The sequence below is a fragment of the Acanthaster planci genome, linkage group LG11, assembly GCF_054643075.1.
Source record: "Acanthaster planci isolate LZ-2023a linkage group LG11, COTS_SCS, whole genome shotgun sequence".
Classification (NCBI taxonomy): domain Eukaryota; kingdom Metazoa; phylum Echinodermata; class Asteroidea; order Valvatida; family Acanthasteridae; genus Acanthaster; species Acanthaster planci.
In genome coordinates this window covers 4,912,973-4,926,178 of record NC_141787.1, presented here as the reverse complement: position 1 = coordinate 4,926,178, position 13,206 = coordinate 4,912,973, and the positions used below count along the sequence as shown (strand labels likewise).

Below are 13,206 nucleotides of genomic sequence, written 5' to 3'. Positions count from 1 at the left end.
GCTGCTGAAGTGCATCTTGTGATATTATGATACCGCATTCAAATCCCAAACCCGGACTGACCAAGCGTCTTTGAGGTTGCATCTCCCCGTTGCATCTCTTGCTGTAACTGCTTCTCTCTGTCGGCCAGGGTATGGTGCAGCCTTGCCATCTCATCCTCAGCTCGGGCAAGCTCCTGAGCAGCCCGTCGAGCTCTCTCCCTGGCACGCGACTCAACCTGGGGCAGGTCAAAACAATACACAAGGTGTAAGCAAATGTGGATATGCTGCTCAGTTTAGCTTGTTGGATTAAATAAATCAGTTTAATACGGCTTACACTTAAGCAGAATCTGAGGGACCGGTGTTATAAAACACATACCAACTGCTTTATGTTGTGGTGTAGTTTACGATAAAACTAGCTTCCCTTCCCTCAGTAATCCAAGAAGAATTCTAGTTTCTTTCACCTCTGTGTCCGGAAAGTGCAATGGTCCATGGATCACCTCAAGAGGTTAGTTTTACTTTACCACTTGAAGCAGTCAATATGTGTAAGGCATTGTACCCATGGTTCAAGGATTCAAATTGATTTTAAACACAGATGCTTAAAACTAGACGGTAATGTCTGTAACTGTGTAGTCGCCAGGTCCCTAATTTCGCCACCTATCGTCAAGTCTGATTGGTTTGCACAGTAAGTGAAGTAAGGGAGCTGGAGACAATACTGTCATTGACGTCAGAGGTTGAATGTGTGTGGAACTCTCGTACAGCTGTGAGCTACGGCCTAGCATAGCTAATACTGCTCTGTAACTTTATCTCACAATATAACAAGGTGACGATGTGGAAAGAAATGTTATGACTTGTAAGCGTCAACATTTACAAAGCCCAATTTCGTAACAGGCTCTGACTGCAGTGTGTCATTTAATCTTTTGGTCAAAAACAATCACAACATTGAGACAAGTTTTTCATGGAATATTGCCTTTCGACAGGTTAAAAGAGAAATTCGTGAAACAAATCACTGAGGAACAGGTTTATTTTGGTTATCAAACTGGTGTAAAAGATTCAAACCTTTCCCCTCTGAAATACTGTGCCATGCTGGGAATCATTTGATTTTGACTTTGAAAATGGACTTCCATTGGCCTACCTCGGCTAACGCTTCTTGAGTCTGTCTGTCTGCTTCTCTTCTCTGATGCTCCATCTGCATCTTGGCTTGTCTCTCCCTCTCTCGTGCTCGCATCATCTCCTGATGCAAGTCATCCTTCAGATGTCTCATTTCAGCTTCTGCTCTAGCAAGCTGATGGAGGAAAGACGTACACCTCAAGTTAGAGTCACAGCAATTCTAGGTTTGATGCATTACTAAAAACCATGGCAACATTCATCCGCGTATGTGCATGTGTTTGAGTGGCTCACATAGAATAAAACAACAATTCACCGATTAAGTGTTTTTTTTCATATCGGCTAGACGCACCAGGATGGAATAAAAATACAGATATGAAACTCAGTAATTAATTCTGAAGATTACTTTGACAACACACTTCCACAAAACAGGCTACGTTACACTAAATATAAGAGAAATGCAGGAGACAGGATGCAACAACTATGGAAACTCATATCTCAAAATATGTTGCCAATGAGCTTTCAATGCACTTTGTTTTTCAATAATGAATGTTGGAAAAAGTCTTCAATAGACCAACTATACCTGAATAAAGACAATTCAGAATGATCTTTTATTCTAAAAAAGTCAATCCAAGTCAAACCAGCTTGGGTTTAAATCGTTTGTTTCAAATGTTTCAAAACTGACTGCTCGGTGAAAATCTTGTTCAAATCCAATCACAGTCTAGTTTCCTGACCTCGTCTGCAGCCAGCTGGTCATTTTCTCTCATCTGACGTTGAGTCTCTGCCAGGGCTACTTCCAGCTGCTGCAGCTCAGCCAGCGTGTGAGGGTCCTGTCTAGCTCTCAATGCATCCTGTGCCTAACAAAACAATATTAAACATATGTTTAATAATGTTCTCAAATAACCTCTGATGCACTTCATTCTGGGCATATCCTGTCTGAATACATAAATGCTCATTAGACCAATGCAATCCAGATCATGGCTCCCTACTGCATTACAGCTTTTGTGCTTTACTGTACAGTGAGGCATCCATTCATACCTGCTCTCGATGAGGAGGTCGCTGTCTGAGCTTCTCTCCTAGTCTCCTGACCTCCTCTCTCATGGCTTCTACCATGGCCGCTTCCTCCTGGCTGGCTCTAGCCTCTCGGGCATCCTGTCGCTGTCTTCTGCCTCTCAGATCCTGCCAGGAAATGAAAATCAGGGATGTAGCACCGCAGAATCGTTCACTGAATCCCCACGTGTCCCACATATGATGGCCGTGTTTTACTTCTCCACACCAAGGGCTGAGCTATTTAGAGACACTGCTTTCTATACCATTAGAATTCTCAAATTTAGAGTACATTTCCTTCAGGTTAATTTCAAATTACGTAGAAAACCGCTGTAAACTGCTTGCTAAGGTGACTTAAGGTATACTTACCAAAAAGGTTACAAGGGCCTGATGTTTCAATTGACACAGTGTCTTTCTCAAGGGCAAAGTGACAAAATGTATCATTATGTATTTTCCTATAATCAATTGTGAATTATACTTCAATTCTGCCAGCTGGGTCATATGAGTTTTATTACATAAACTACTAAACATATTTCATTGTTACATTTCTATCCATGTATTGATCAGTTTGCCGAGTAGCTATCGCTGCTTGATCGTATCTATCTTGTATGTCAAAATCTTAGCTAAAATTGAGTTGAGTATCGCTGATAATCATTTCCAATTGTCAGGTGCTTTATCGGAAGTCAACCAAGAAAAAAAACCAACACACCAGTCTTGTCTCACAAAGTTTAGCTGGGCCCAACAGAATGTGCTAGTCTAAACTGGTCTGCAACCTGTATACTTTCATCAATATGGTCTCAGGGTTTTTAATTGAATGATTATTACCCCTGATCGTCAGGCATGAAAAAAATAATTTCTTTGAGCAGGTAACCCACCTAGTTGTTAATGCCCAGAACACAATGCCCTCACAAGCATCCATGGCAAGCTTGCTAACTATGCCATGACCTCATTTTTTTTCTTGGATATCCACCTGTCCAGGAACCCAGACAACACCCTCAACCACCATATCCACCCCAAGCCCACCCATACCTGCACCAGAGATCAATCCTTCCACCAACCAGCCATCATGACCTCAGTCAACCACACCCTCATCTGCAGAGCCTACAAAATTTGCGACCAGAGCAGCCAACGCCAAGAACTCAAGCACATCAAGTTTGCGCTCCAGATGAACGGCTAACACCACAAGTGTATGAACCTTTCCAAGCCCCCTCCCAGAATGCTTGGGTCTCCTATACCCGAAGCCCCCCCACCGCCACAGTATGTCTACCATACTTGGGCCCCACTTTCCACCAACTCCAGAGTTTCCTACAGTAGGCCAACATCAGAGTCTATCACTCAGCACCCAACAAGCTACAGGCTGTGCTTCACACCCACAAAGAAAAGCACCCACCCAGCAGTCGCCCTGGTGTATATCGCATTCCATGTGAATGTGGCCAAGCATACATCGGGGGAACTAGCAGGAACCTCCCTACCAGAATCTAAGAACATCGCTCGCACGGGCGATAAGGAGAATACGACAAGTCGGCCATCACACTCCTCGGACATCACATCAAACAGGACAATGCAGAACTCATCATCCACATGCAGAACTGGCTCCCAAGAAGAATTTGAAAAGCCATCGAGATTTTCTGGCACAACACTGTCCCGTAAGACATCGGTTTCAAGCTCAGTGACATCTGACACCCACTACTAGCACCCAAGCCAACCCCCATCCCCGGGCAGTAGGCTCCTCTATACCCCAAACCCACGCCACTCACCCCAGGTGTCATGGTCTTCTCTACCCGAAGCCACAATCCCCCTCCCCCTAGGCTTAAGGGTCCCCTTCACCCCAACCCGAGGTTTCTTGCCAATTCCGCATCCCCCCACCACCACAGGATCCAACACCTTCATGCCATCACTGGTTCTTCTAAGAACCACACCTCTCCAAAAGAGATTGATTCCATGGTGTACCTGCAAGCCTATATCTCATTAAATTCCATCATGCAAAGCTTCAAATCTTACTCATTTTTTCTGAGGACTTACTTCCACAGCCAACTCGGGTGAATCCTTCCCCCGTCTTCGGTGTTCATTCTCAACATCTTCCAGCTGCTCCTCCAAGGCAGCCACTTGCCTCCTCAAGGCTTCTGCCTCTTGCTCTGCCTACATGTAAATGTGGTCAGGAAAACAGAAACAATAAGTGTTGGCTCCGCTAACATGAAGATTGGCACCAGATGTCTAAATCAGGCATGAGAATGCCAAACTAATGGGGACCTATAAAGCACTGTTGCAAAGCATGTGAGTCTGTCCATATGTGCAAGAACAAAACAAGAGGACCGCAATACACCCACACTGGCGATCTGCTGATCATACTCTGCATGATATTACGAGTTAGTATCTGCAATACTCTGAGTAACGTAAAGCAAAATGTTGATCGTTCACCTAGGGAGGACGCTATAATATATCTCCAAAATTTTACATTAATTTCCCATTGCTCTTGAAAACACAAATTTTCTTCCCCAAAGTTTGAAATCTGCCAATCGGCAGTGACTTCTCATGCCTGCCAAGTCTAGGAAATGAACAATTCAGTGGAATGCTATAGAATGAAAACTGCCAATCAGAATGAAATGAGACACAGAAATGCTTGAAGTAAGGACAACCAGACACTACTATGCAAACAACAGAAATGTAATTGAACCTACACTAAGCAGTGAATTTTAAAGCAAGGCTTACAGCAGGAAAGACGATACAATGAAACTCTCTCCACAACTGCACTGTTAAGGTTACCATCTGTCATGGAGCAGCTTAATAATCCAAACAGATCACAAGTATTAAAATGAGAACCAGCAAAATTAATGAAGCAGGAATTGGAGGTTCCCCTTAAGGTTTTCATAAGGCTTTGTTGGGTACATAAGGGTTAAACCTCAAGCTTTTCCCCTGCGGAATTTTGCAGTTTTTTCCCCCTTGCAAATGTCTTACCTTTTTCTGTCTTCTGCGTGCCTCCTCCCTCTCCCCCACCGTGTCTGTCAGCCTGTCTCTCACCGTGTCTTCCACCTCGGCCAGCGACCTCCCCAGGGTATCTTCCTCATCCAGGGGCTTCATCTTGCCCCGCCCATGCTCCAGGTGTCTCTTCAGCTGGTTGATGCGGGCAACCACGTCATCTGGATGGAGGGAGGCATCCAAGGCATCTTGCATCTGTGCTTGCTGGTCATGCAGTCGGTCTTCCAAATCATCTCTCTCAGCCTGTGATAACAGCAAACACTTCAGTGACATCCTCACTCAAGTCGGCACTTGTCAATTTATACTTCCAATAATAAAGAAATTTTGTGTGACCAATTTTATTTTTATTCAGAAATTCATTTTGTCTTGTTTAACCAGGCTAGTCCCATCATTCAATAAGGACCTATTCTCCCTGAGAGCCCTGAAAAAGGTTTCTTCTTTGACCCAAACTTAACAAAGCAATCGGAAGTTGCAAGAACCACTACTGAGTTAAAGAACTTTGTAAGAACCCAGCACACTCATAGAAACCCTCAAAATTGTTCACCCAAAAGGGAAGACCTCATTCCATCTTTCATTCCCCAAGACAGTAAGTAGCATTGTGTTACCTGAAGTGCTTGAAGCTGATTGGCCAAAACCTCAATCTCTTTGGGATCATGTGACTGATCAGCTGAGCGCCTGATTGCTTCAGCCTGTCTCTGCTGTGCATGAAGCTGTTGCTTCAATGCATCCTTTTCTGCCTGAATTCAAGAAAACACACACAAATGAAATTCAATTTTAGTTTAATCAATTCTGTAATGAGTTCAGTTCTATTTTTCACATTTAAGCAAACTAAACTTGTGTTTATGATGGCTCATTTACATATCATCAGCTACACCACTTTTACATTACGCCCAAATTTGCCCCTAGTTTGAAACTTAAAAACAACTGTGCAAATACTTTTTAATTCCAACAATTCTGAATCCTCTAATTTCAATATGATTTTTCCCACAACCTGAATGGTCACTGTTAATATCATGCCAGTACTACCAATATAAGGTCCTCACTAAAATGTTGCACTTAAAACTCCTTCTGAAAAATTGCTGTAAGTACAATACTGAGCAAAGGTGGGTGAAATCTAAGAATACTGATGCCCAAATTAGTTGTACAGTCTGGAAAATATTCTGTTTCAGTTTTGGTTTTCAAGCCCTGAATATGGCCTTTGAATATTGGCCAAAACTCATGTGACTGCCATACAGATCTTGTGGTACTGACCCAATGACATGATGTCCAAAAACGTTGACATACTGAGCAACTGGTAGCAATATATGTGCAATATCATCATCTCACCTGTGCTTGTTGTTTCTGTCTATTCAGGGCACTCTTCAACCTCGTAGCCTCCTCTTCAGCCGCTTTTAACCTCTCCTCCTCCTGGTCCATTTTATTGTCATGTTCAGCTTGCAGTGAAGCTTTCAGCTCTTCCTTTTCTGCCTCAGCTGCGGCTAGAGCTGCCTCTAATCCATCCAACCTCTTCGAGAAGAAAACAGGTTTATGTACGATGAACCACTGACCACTGAGCACACTGGATGAGGTACAGACACACAGGGCTTTTCTGAGCCAATTACCAGGGCAGATGTGTAAACACATCATAGCATTGCTGTATGCAAAAGTGGATAATGTCTTTAATTGTCCTGATGCTTGAGTGATTCCCACTGAGAGACTCAAACTATTCCGTGAAAATTGAGTGTGTACCGAACCTGCAAGTGGCCGCTGAAAACGTTACATCAATTGTTGTTGCAAACGTTAACTCTGCAACATGATCTAAAAGTGAATAACGGCCTGGGCATGGTGAGCAGATGAATACTGTGGGTCAGTATTTGTGAAGTCCGACTGTGTACCATAAAGATGTATCCTGTACTTTCAACAAGAACTCTGTGTGCAAGACTTCCATGCATGTTACCATGATGTGGCATGAATGTGTTACAATAATCCTTCCTGTGGCTTGATGACTTGTTCAATGAATTCTTGAATAATTGATCCTGACTTACTCTCTGCATGTCTTCCCAATCATCAGGCATGAAATCGCCCCCACCATGCGCTCTTTTGCTTCTCTCTGCTTGGCGTAGCTGTTCCAGTAGTTGGTCTCGCTCCCTCTGTAGAGCTTGGTTCTTCCGGTCTTGCTCTGCTGCCTTGCGTTGTGCCTCCTGCATGAAGTCAGTCAGCCCGGCAATGGTGTCTTCAAGTTCATCTTTCAGATTGTCATTAAGGTCCACTTTTTCTATCAGAGGAAAACCAAGAAAATAAACCGGTGTTCTCCGACTTCTCACTGTAAAATGGTGGGGACTGACAAAAAAATTGAACTGAAGGGGAGGGGGTGTCAAAGCTCTTTGAGAACCTTGCCGAATATCTCATAGATTTCTTGGCATCTTTGCCATCTTTGGAATTGCAAGCAATTGAATATTTAGGGAAGTCAAAGATTTTTTGGTCAGGCATTTTACAAATCTATGAATTCCTTTTTCCCAAGATATGAGTCAACATGTATGTACATAAAGCATTGGGCATGTATGTATCAAGCCCACTGACATCTACTGGTCTGTATTTCAATAACTCAAACCTCAATTAGACTTTCATTCTTAAATGATTGAATAAATGACTGAACTTTCCCCAATTCAAATATCTAAACTGCAGCCATCTTGGTCATGTCCCCAACTCTTCACATGCTTTCACAACAGCGGGAATTGAGTATCGCGGAGGTACCAGACTATTTTAAACATTCCCCTCACTATACATGCAATCCTTCTTCTCCTACCTTTGGCCATTTGCTGCTTGACCTGGTTAACTTTCTCCATCTCTTGAGCTAGCAGTGCCACAACTTCTTCAAGTTCCTGCTGAAGATCCCGGTATTTCTCCCCAGCATCACTCACCTCCTGCTCTTTATTTGCCATCTCTGTTGCAGCCTCAGCCTGATACATTACAAAGAGTCCATGCTGTAAATTGGCTGTTGTAGCCACACGTTTGGGGGCAGCGTTAGACTCCACTTCAATGTATAAAATCTATTTGGCATCTTTGGGGGTTCAGTGTATTGAAAAGTGCACTTTTTGAACATTTAAAATTGGCCGCAGATGCATTTTTGGACAACTTAGGGCTCTGTTGCTGTGATTTCATTCAGGAAAGAAAATATTCAGTTTACATATTCTTCTGTTGTAAATTGTAAACCCAAACTTTGGTCATTGAAACCATTTTTTTGAGAAAGGGTCTCTTTCATTGGCTTATTGCCAGGTACTAAATACATTGCACAAAATCATGAAAGAAAAGGCCAGCAGTGTTTTGTGCACAAAACAGGTTTTCCCTGGAATGATGTCAAAAATTTGCTCATGAATAAGGAGAAAAGAATTCATATAACAGGCTCCAAAAATTAATTCTAAAATAGCAAACAGATATTGACAACAAGGTTGACGGTGCTTCTTCAAGGGCTGCAGTGAACAAATTTCACTGCATAGAATCTTTAAAAAGTTGATCTTACTATTTTTTCTTTGGCACAATCAAACATTTCTGATGATGAACTACAAAATTTGAGTATTGTAACTTCAGTGCTATCCCTGGTCATATATTTTTCATTTTCTTAACCTCCAGTGACACAAAGTCCTCACCAGAACACGAATGACAAAAGTGCTGAGATTTAGCCTGGTTTTGTTCCCATAATAGTGCGTAATGAGCAAGATGAGAAGGCGGAAAACAAAACATATAATTGGACTTGCAGGGGAAAACGGTCCATAAGATAGGCAGATATAGCAAAAGAGTTCAAGAACGGTGCCAGAAGGTTTTAACATTGTGACAGTTTTTTAATATTGATAAAACAGTATTTACAAAAAGAGATAAAATTGAACAAGGAATTTTAACTAGTACTTATAACTAAATAGAAGCCCAGTACCATCTTTTATTTAATGTCCTGACTTAAAGCTGCTATATTGCGATTTTGTTGCCTTAACCACTTCGGGCCGGGGGCATGTATGAATGTTGATTCTACTGAGCCGGAGTATTTTTCATTTTTTTATGTTTTCAAAATTCTTTAAAATTCATCTCTTCATTTACTGGATACCTACACCCACACGAAGGACTGTCTGGTTTCTACTCTAATCTGACAGACATCATCTACTGACGCCTGAGTATTTCAGCCAGGCCTGCAGCCTTGTAAAAAGAGCCCAGATTTGGCAGTGTTACCGGTATGTAACTTTCTTTTGTTCAAGAATTGGCACAGTGAGCTGCTGACCTCTTTTCAATAGGGGCCAGATTAACAGTGCTGTGTGGCTCATTGCTGCGGTGGTGGTGCGCTTTTGTCCTTGGTGGTAATCTGCTCTCAGTGAATGCCACAGTGGTATACTGTTTCAAAAAAAACGCTGGATTATCTCCGCTATTGACAGTGAAATAATGTTGGTAATTCCCAGCAGCCTGGTCTTTTCTTACGAGTGCGGTCTTTTGTTACAAGGCCCAGTTCCCTTTGTCCGATTTTGGACACCCCGGCTATGCATATAAAAAACATTTGTCCGAAACCGGGCTCCCCAGCAGCATGTGGTTAATCAGCAAAGAAGTCCATGTAGGCCAGTATTTCTGCTGTCAGGTATTGTAAATCTGCCTTCAGACAAGTGACTCATGACTGAAACCAACTCATTCAAGTTTCATACTTGAACTCCATTTGAGTAACTTAACTACAATTCTGCCCTTAGCAGGTTACATAATGGATTGCATATGACAAGAAACACTGTAAATTTGGCCACTAAAGTTTACAGCAATGTTTGCACAATGATTTAAAATGACCTGCAAGTGTTTGAACACCCAAAAGCATTTAACACATGTTAATAGTGCAGGCAGTAGTTTCGGTGCAACAGTATTTGTGACTCACGTATTGTGGATGTCTCTGGCCAGGAAGCTGTCGTCTCAGTCTCTCCATTTCTCTCTCCTTGCTCTGGATGATGTCCAGTGTCTCCCCCATGGCTTCTTCCAGCTTGGCTACCTGCTGCTGGAGATCCTTGACGGCCTGGAGACGTTGCCCCAGACGACGTGTCAACTCCTGCCGTTCAGCTGCAGAAAGCTGGAAAAGAAAGATGGATACTTGTGTACTCAGGGTCAAGGTCATTATAATATTTACTATCAATGTTTTTAGTGGGAAATGAAGTTTTTTAACTTTTGGGATTAGAACTCGTAAATTTGACATCCAAAAGGACATTACTGGAGAAAGAGAAGAATGGATTTTGATGACAAATGAATTTACATTAGTTTCTAGGTTAGGTAGGGGCATTTGTCAGTCTCTTATTCATGTTGTGGTGGGGAGTTTGTGATGAGTTTGGTCTGATCGGGCCATCTGGCAGCCTGGGAATCGCAAACGCCCACTGTGCGTGGTGTTCGTTTCAATCAGGTGGCATTAAAGCACCCATAAAGAAAACACTTTGATCACTGGGAATCTAAAATGCCCTGTGGATTAGCAAGCATTATCACTGCGTGTAGTACATCAGCACCTGCATTAAATTGGTCTGCTGACTGACGAGTTGTTTTCAAAATACTCATGCCAGATAGAAAGAGAACAATGCATCTGCACTAGACCGGACTGGACAAAGCACTCATCTTAACCGAAATCTGCTGTTACCCAAGCTTATATTAAAGATATTTGTCTTCATAGGAATGTACACACTTTGGTCGGGACTGGCGAAATATGCTCGTCTTAACCGGAATCTCATCTTATCTGAGCCTGTATTACAGGGAGTCGACTGTACAAGTATACCAAGTTTAAAGTTGATTTGTCAAGTCCTTATCAAGTTACAGTGGGAAACCTGAGGGATGGATGCACTGACAGACATTCTGTTTGACTGGCAGGAAGCAGGCTTGTTCAAAAATATGTTCAAATATTCCTTTTCTCAATTTCTTCTTACCAGAGGTAGACAGGTGTTCTTTTCACTATTTTTGTTGTACTGAGTATGTGCTTGTAAATTTCATCAGGCCAACAAATGTCATTAAGTTCTTCATTCATAGCTTTTCTACTTTCTTTTCACTGCGATATAAGTCAGAGCATCCAACCTTCACATCTGTTCTCCACAGGCTACTTCAGGCAATTTCATAAAATCCCTGGTAAGTGGCGCATTTGGTGAAATTCTTGATTTCATTACCTCAAAGGTACAACAATCCCTTGGTAACATACATGTACGTGTGTAACACAGATTAACACAGGAAAACATTAAATACCCCACCACTTCTCACCGGTCTCTGCGTTGGTTCAATTGACAGTCTTTGCATTTCCCTGTTTTTGTCCTGCAATGTCATTTCAGCATCATCGATCTTGTCTTGAAGTTTACTCAACCGTTCTTCAGCTGTTTACAATAAGAGAGAAATTTACAGAAACATTGAGAAAATTCTCTGGCTGGGAAATCTAGATTGAAGTTTCTACCTATGTAATTAGCAGCAATATAGAAAGAATTTCTAATTTGGAACAAGCATATTGAATTTGTCGACTCGCATTGTAACAAAGTTGCAGAGACTGGATAAATTACTTTGGTCTAACCACGGCTTTTGGTCTAAACACAAAGAAAACACAAGAATGCAAGAAATTAAGATATTCGAAATTTGCTCTTTATCGTAATACTTTGAAATGACAGTATTCCTTATAATTAGAATTGACTATAAATGGGTATCTGTCAGTTGAGATACACGTAAAACACTGCCACTTAGAACACTATAAATAACTTTATTTCCTTTTTCGTATTTTGGTCCTGAAGAAGTATGACAGATTTTGAAAAACGTATTTAAAAAGCTCTTTTCAAAGTTAAGTAATTATTTACACATTACTTTCACCAATCAAACATTTCTTTTGCATCAACATACAAATATATTTTGTTTTGAATAGAAACAACCATGTGAAGGGCTACATCAAACACCGTGGTCAAATGCTTTCCGAAAACTTGACTTTTTACCAGACATTGATTAATTCAATAGGTTCTTCTGATTTATTTTTCTTATACAAAATCTGTACATCTTTATATTCTTCTTTTATGTAGGAAAACTATTTCACATCCTTTTGGAGTTACATATTGAAAAGTACACTTTTACAAACATTTAACACAGTCCCAGCTTCCTTCGACAACTAAGAGAACTGTTGCAGAGATGCCAATCTGGAAAGACACCGCTCAGTTTGCAATTTTTTGTATTTAAATTGGCAACCAAAAATAAGCTCACTGAAAAAAATTTCTAAGAAAGCATGAATGTTGTGTACGTAAACAGTTTTGTGCACAAATCAAGGCAACATTAAGATTTCTTTTCATGATGACATCATAGTTTTGCTCATAAATATGGAAATATTTTTAACACAGTGCCAAATTACCTTTCAGTGTAGCAAACCTAATCCCTAAAGTACATATTTGTGGCTGAAATATTAATTAAAGAAAATTTTATGTGAAAGTAACATGACAACACATTACCTAAAATTTTTAAAAAGGCAAAAAAAGTGGAATCATGCTATGGATGGACTTACCTCTCTTTTAAAGAATGCTCCAAGAGTTCCTGGACAAAGGAGGATTTTTGGAAGAAAGTTCCCTACAAAACTGCTGAAGAGTGAGGATTATAAATAGTTACCTGAAGCAATTTGGCGTTGTTTGTCCGTCAGTCTGTCTTGCAGTATAGCATGGAGCTGTCCCTGTGTTTCTGGGCTCAGTGTGCTGTCCACAGCATCCCCACTCTGCTGGCGAGACTCTCGGATACTCTGACCCTTAGGAGTCAGGAATTGTTGGCGCGCTAGCTCGTTGCGTTTATACCCAGCCTTACCAATGTAAGGACTCTCTTCTGTGCCGCCATCAGCCTGAAAAGAAAAAAAAAGCAGAAAGTTAAAGCCTCACTAAAGGAACTTAATAAGGGCCTTGAACACAACCACCCGTTAACATCAAACATGCAATGTTAAGCACTCATGCATACTCACTAAACAACTGCAGAAGACTCATGGAAATAAAGCATTAACGTAATAAAACCTCCACTTTATTTATGGGTACTTCTGTTTCAAGCATGACTTTCATAACAGAAAAACACAGCAACACGGGGAAAACTGGGGCAATACATACACAAATAGTTACTCTGAAATAAACTCAC

General features: G+C 41.4%; 1 protein-coding gene across 2 annotated transcripts in view; it reads right to left on the bottom strand.

The window, feature by feature from the left end:
• The window catches only part of LOC110981577 (uncharacterized), a 50,861-nt gene that overhangs the window by 30,201 nt on the left and 7,454 nt on the right, over nucleotides 1-13,206 (bottom strand). For both annotated transcript variants that reach the window (XM_087143053.1, XM_087143054.1), the window contains exons 8-20: nucleotides 12,700-12,922; nucleotides 11,332-11,441; nucleotides 9,983-10,171; nucleotides 7,892-8,045; nucleotides 7,131-7,360; nucleotides 6,433-6,612; nucleotides 5,712-5,843; nucleotides 5,086-5,349; nucleotides 4,153-4,269; nucleotides 2,122-2,262; nucleotides 1,818-1,940; nucleotides 1,112-1,261; nucleotides 62-215 (exon numbers count right to left, since the gene is read on the bottom strand). In XM_087143053.1, the coding sequence (XP_086999179.1) occupies nucleotides 62-215; nucleotides 1,112-1,261; nucleotides 1,818-1,940; nucleotides 2,122-2,262; nucleotides 4,153-4,269; nucleotides 5,086-5,349; nucleotides 5,712-5,843; nucleotides 6,433-6,612; nucleotides 7,131-7,360; nucleotides 7,892-8,045; nucleotides 9,983-10,171; nucleotides 11,332-11,441; nucleotides 12,700-12,922 (2,167 nt within the window). The remainder of the gene's footprint in view (nucleotides 1-61; nucleotides 216-1,111; nucleotides 1,262-1,817; nucleotides 1,941-2,121; nucleotides 2,263-4,152; nucleotides 4,270-5,085; nucleotides 5,350-5,711; nucleotides 5,844-6,432; nucleotides 6,613-7,130; nucleotides 7,361-7,891; nucleotides 8,046-9,982; nucleotides 10,172-11,331; nucleotides 11,442-12,699; nucleotides 12,923-13,206) is intronic.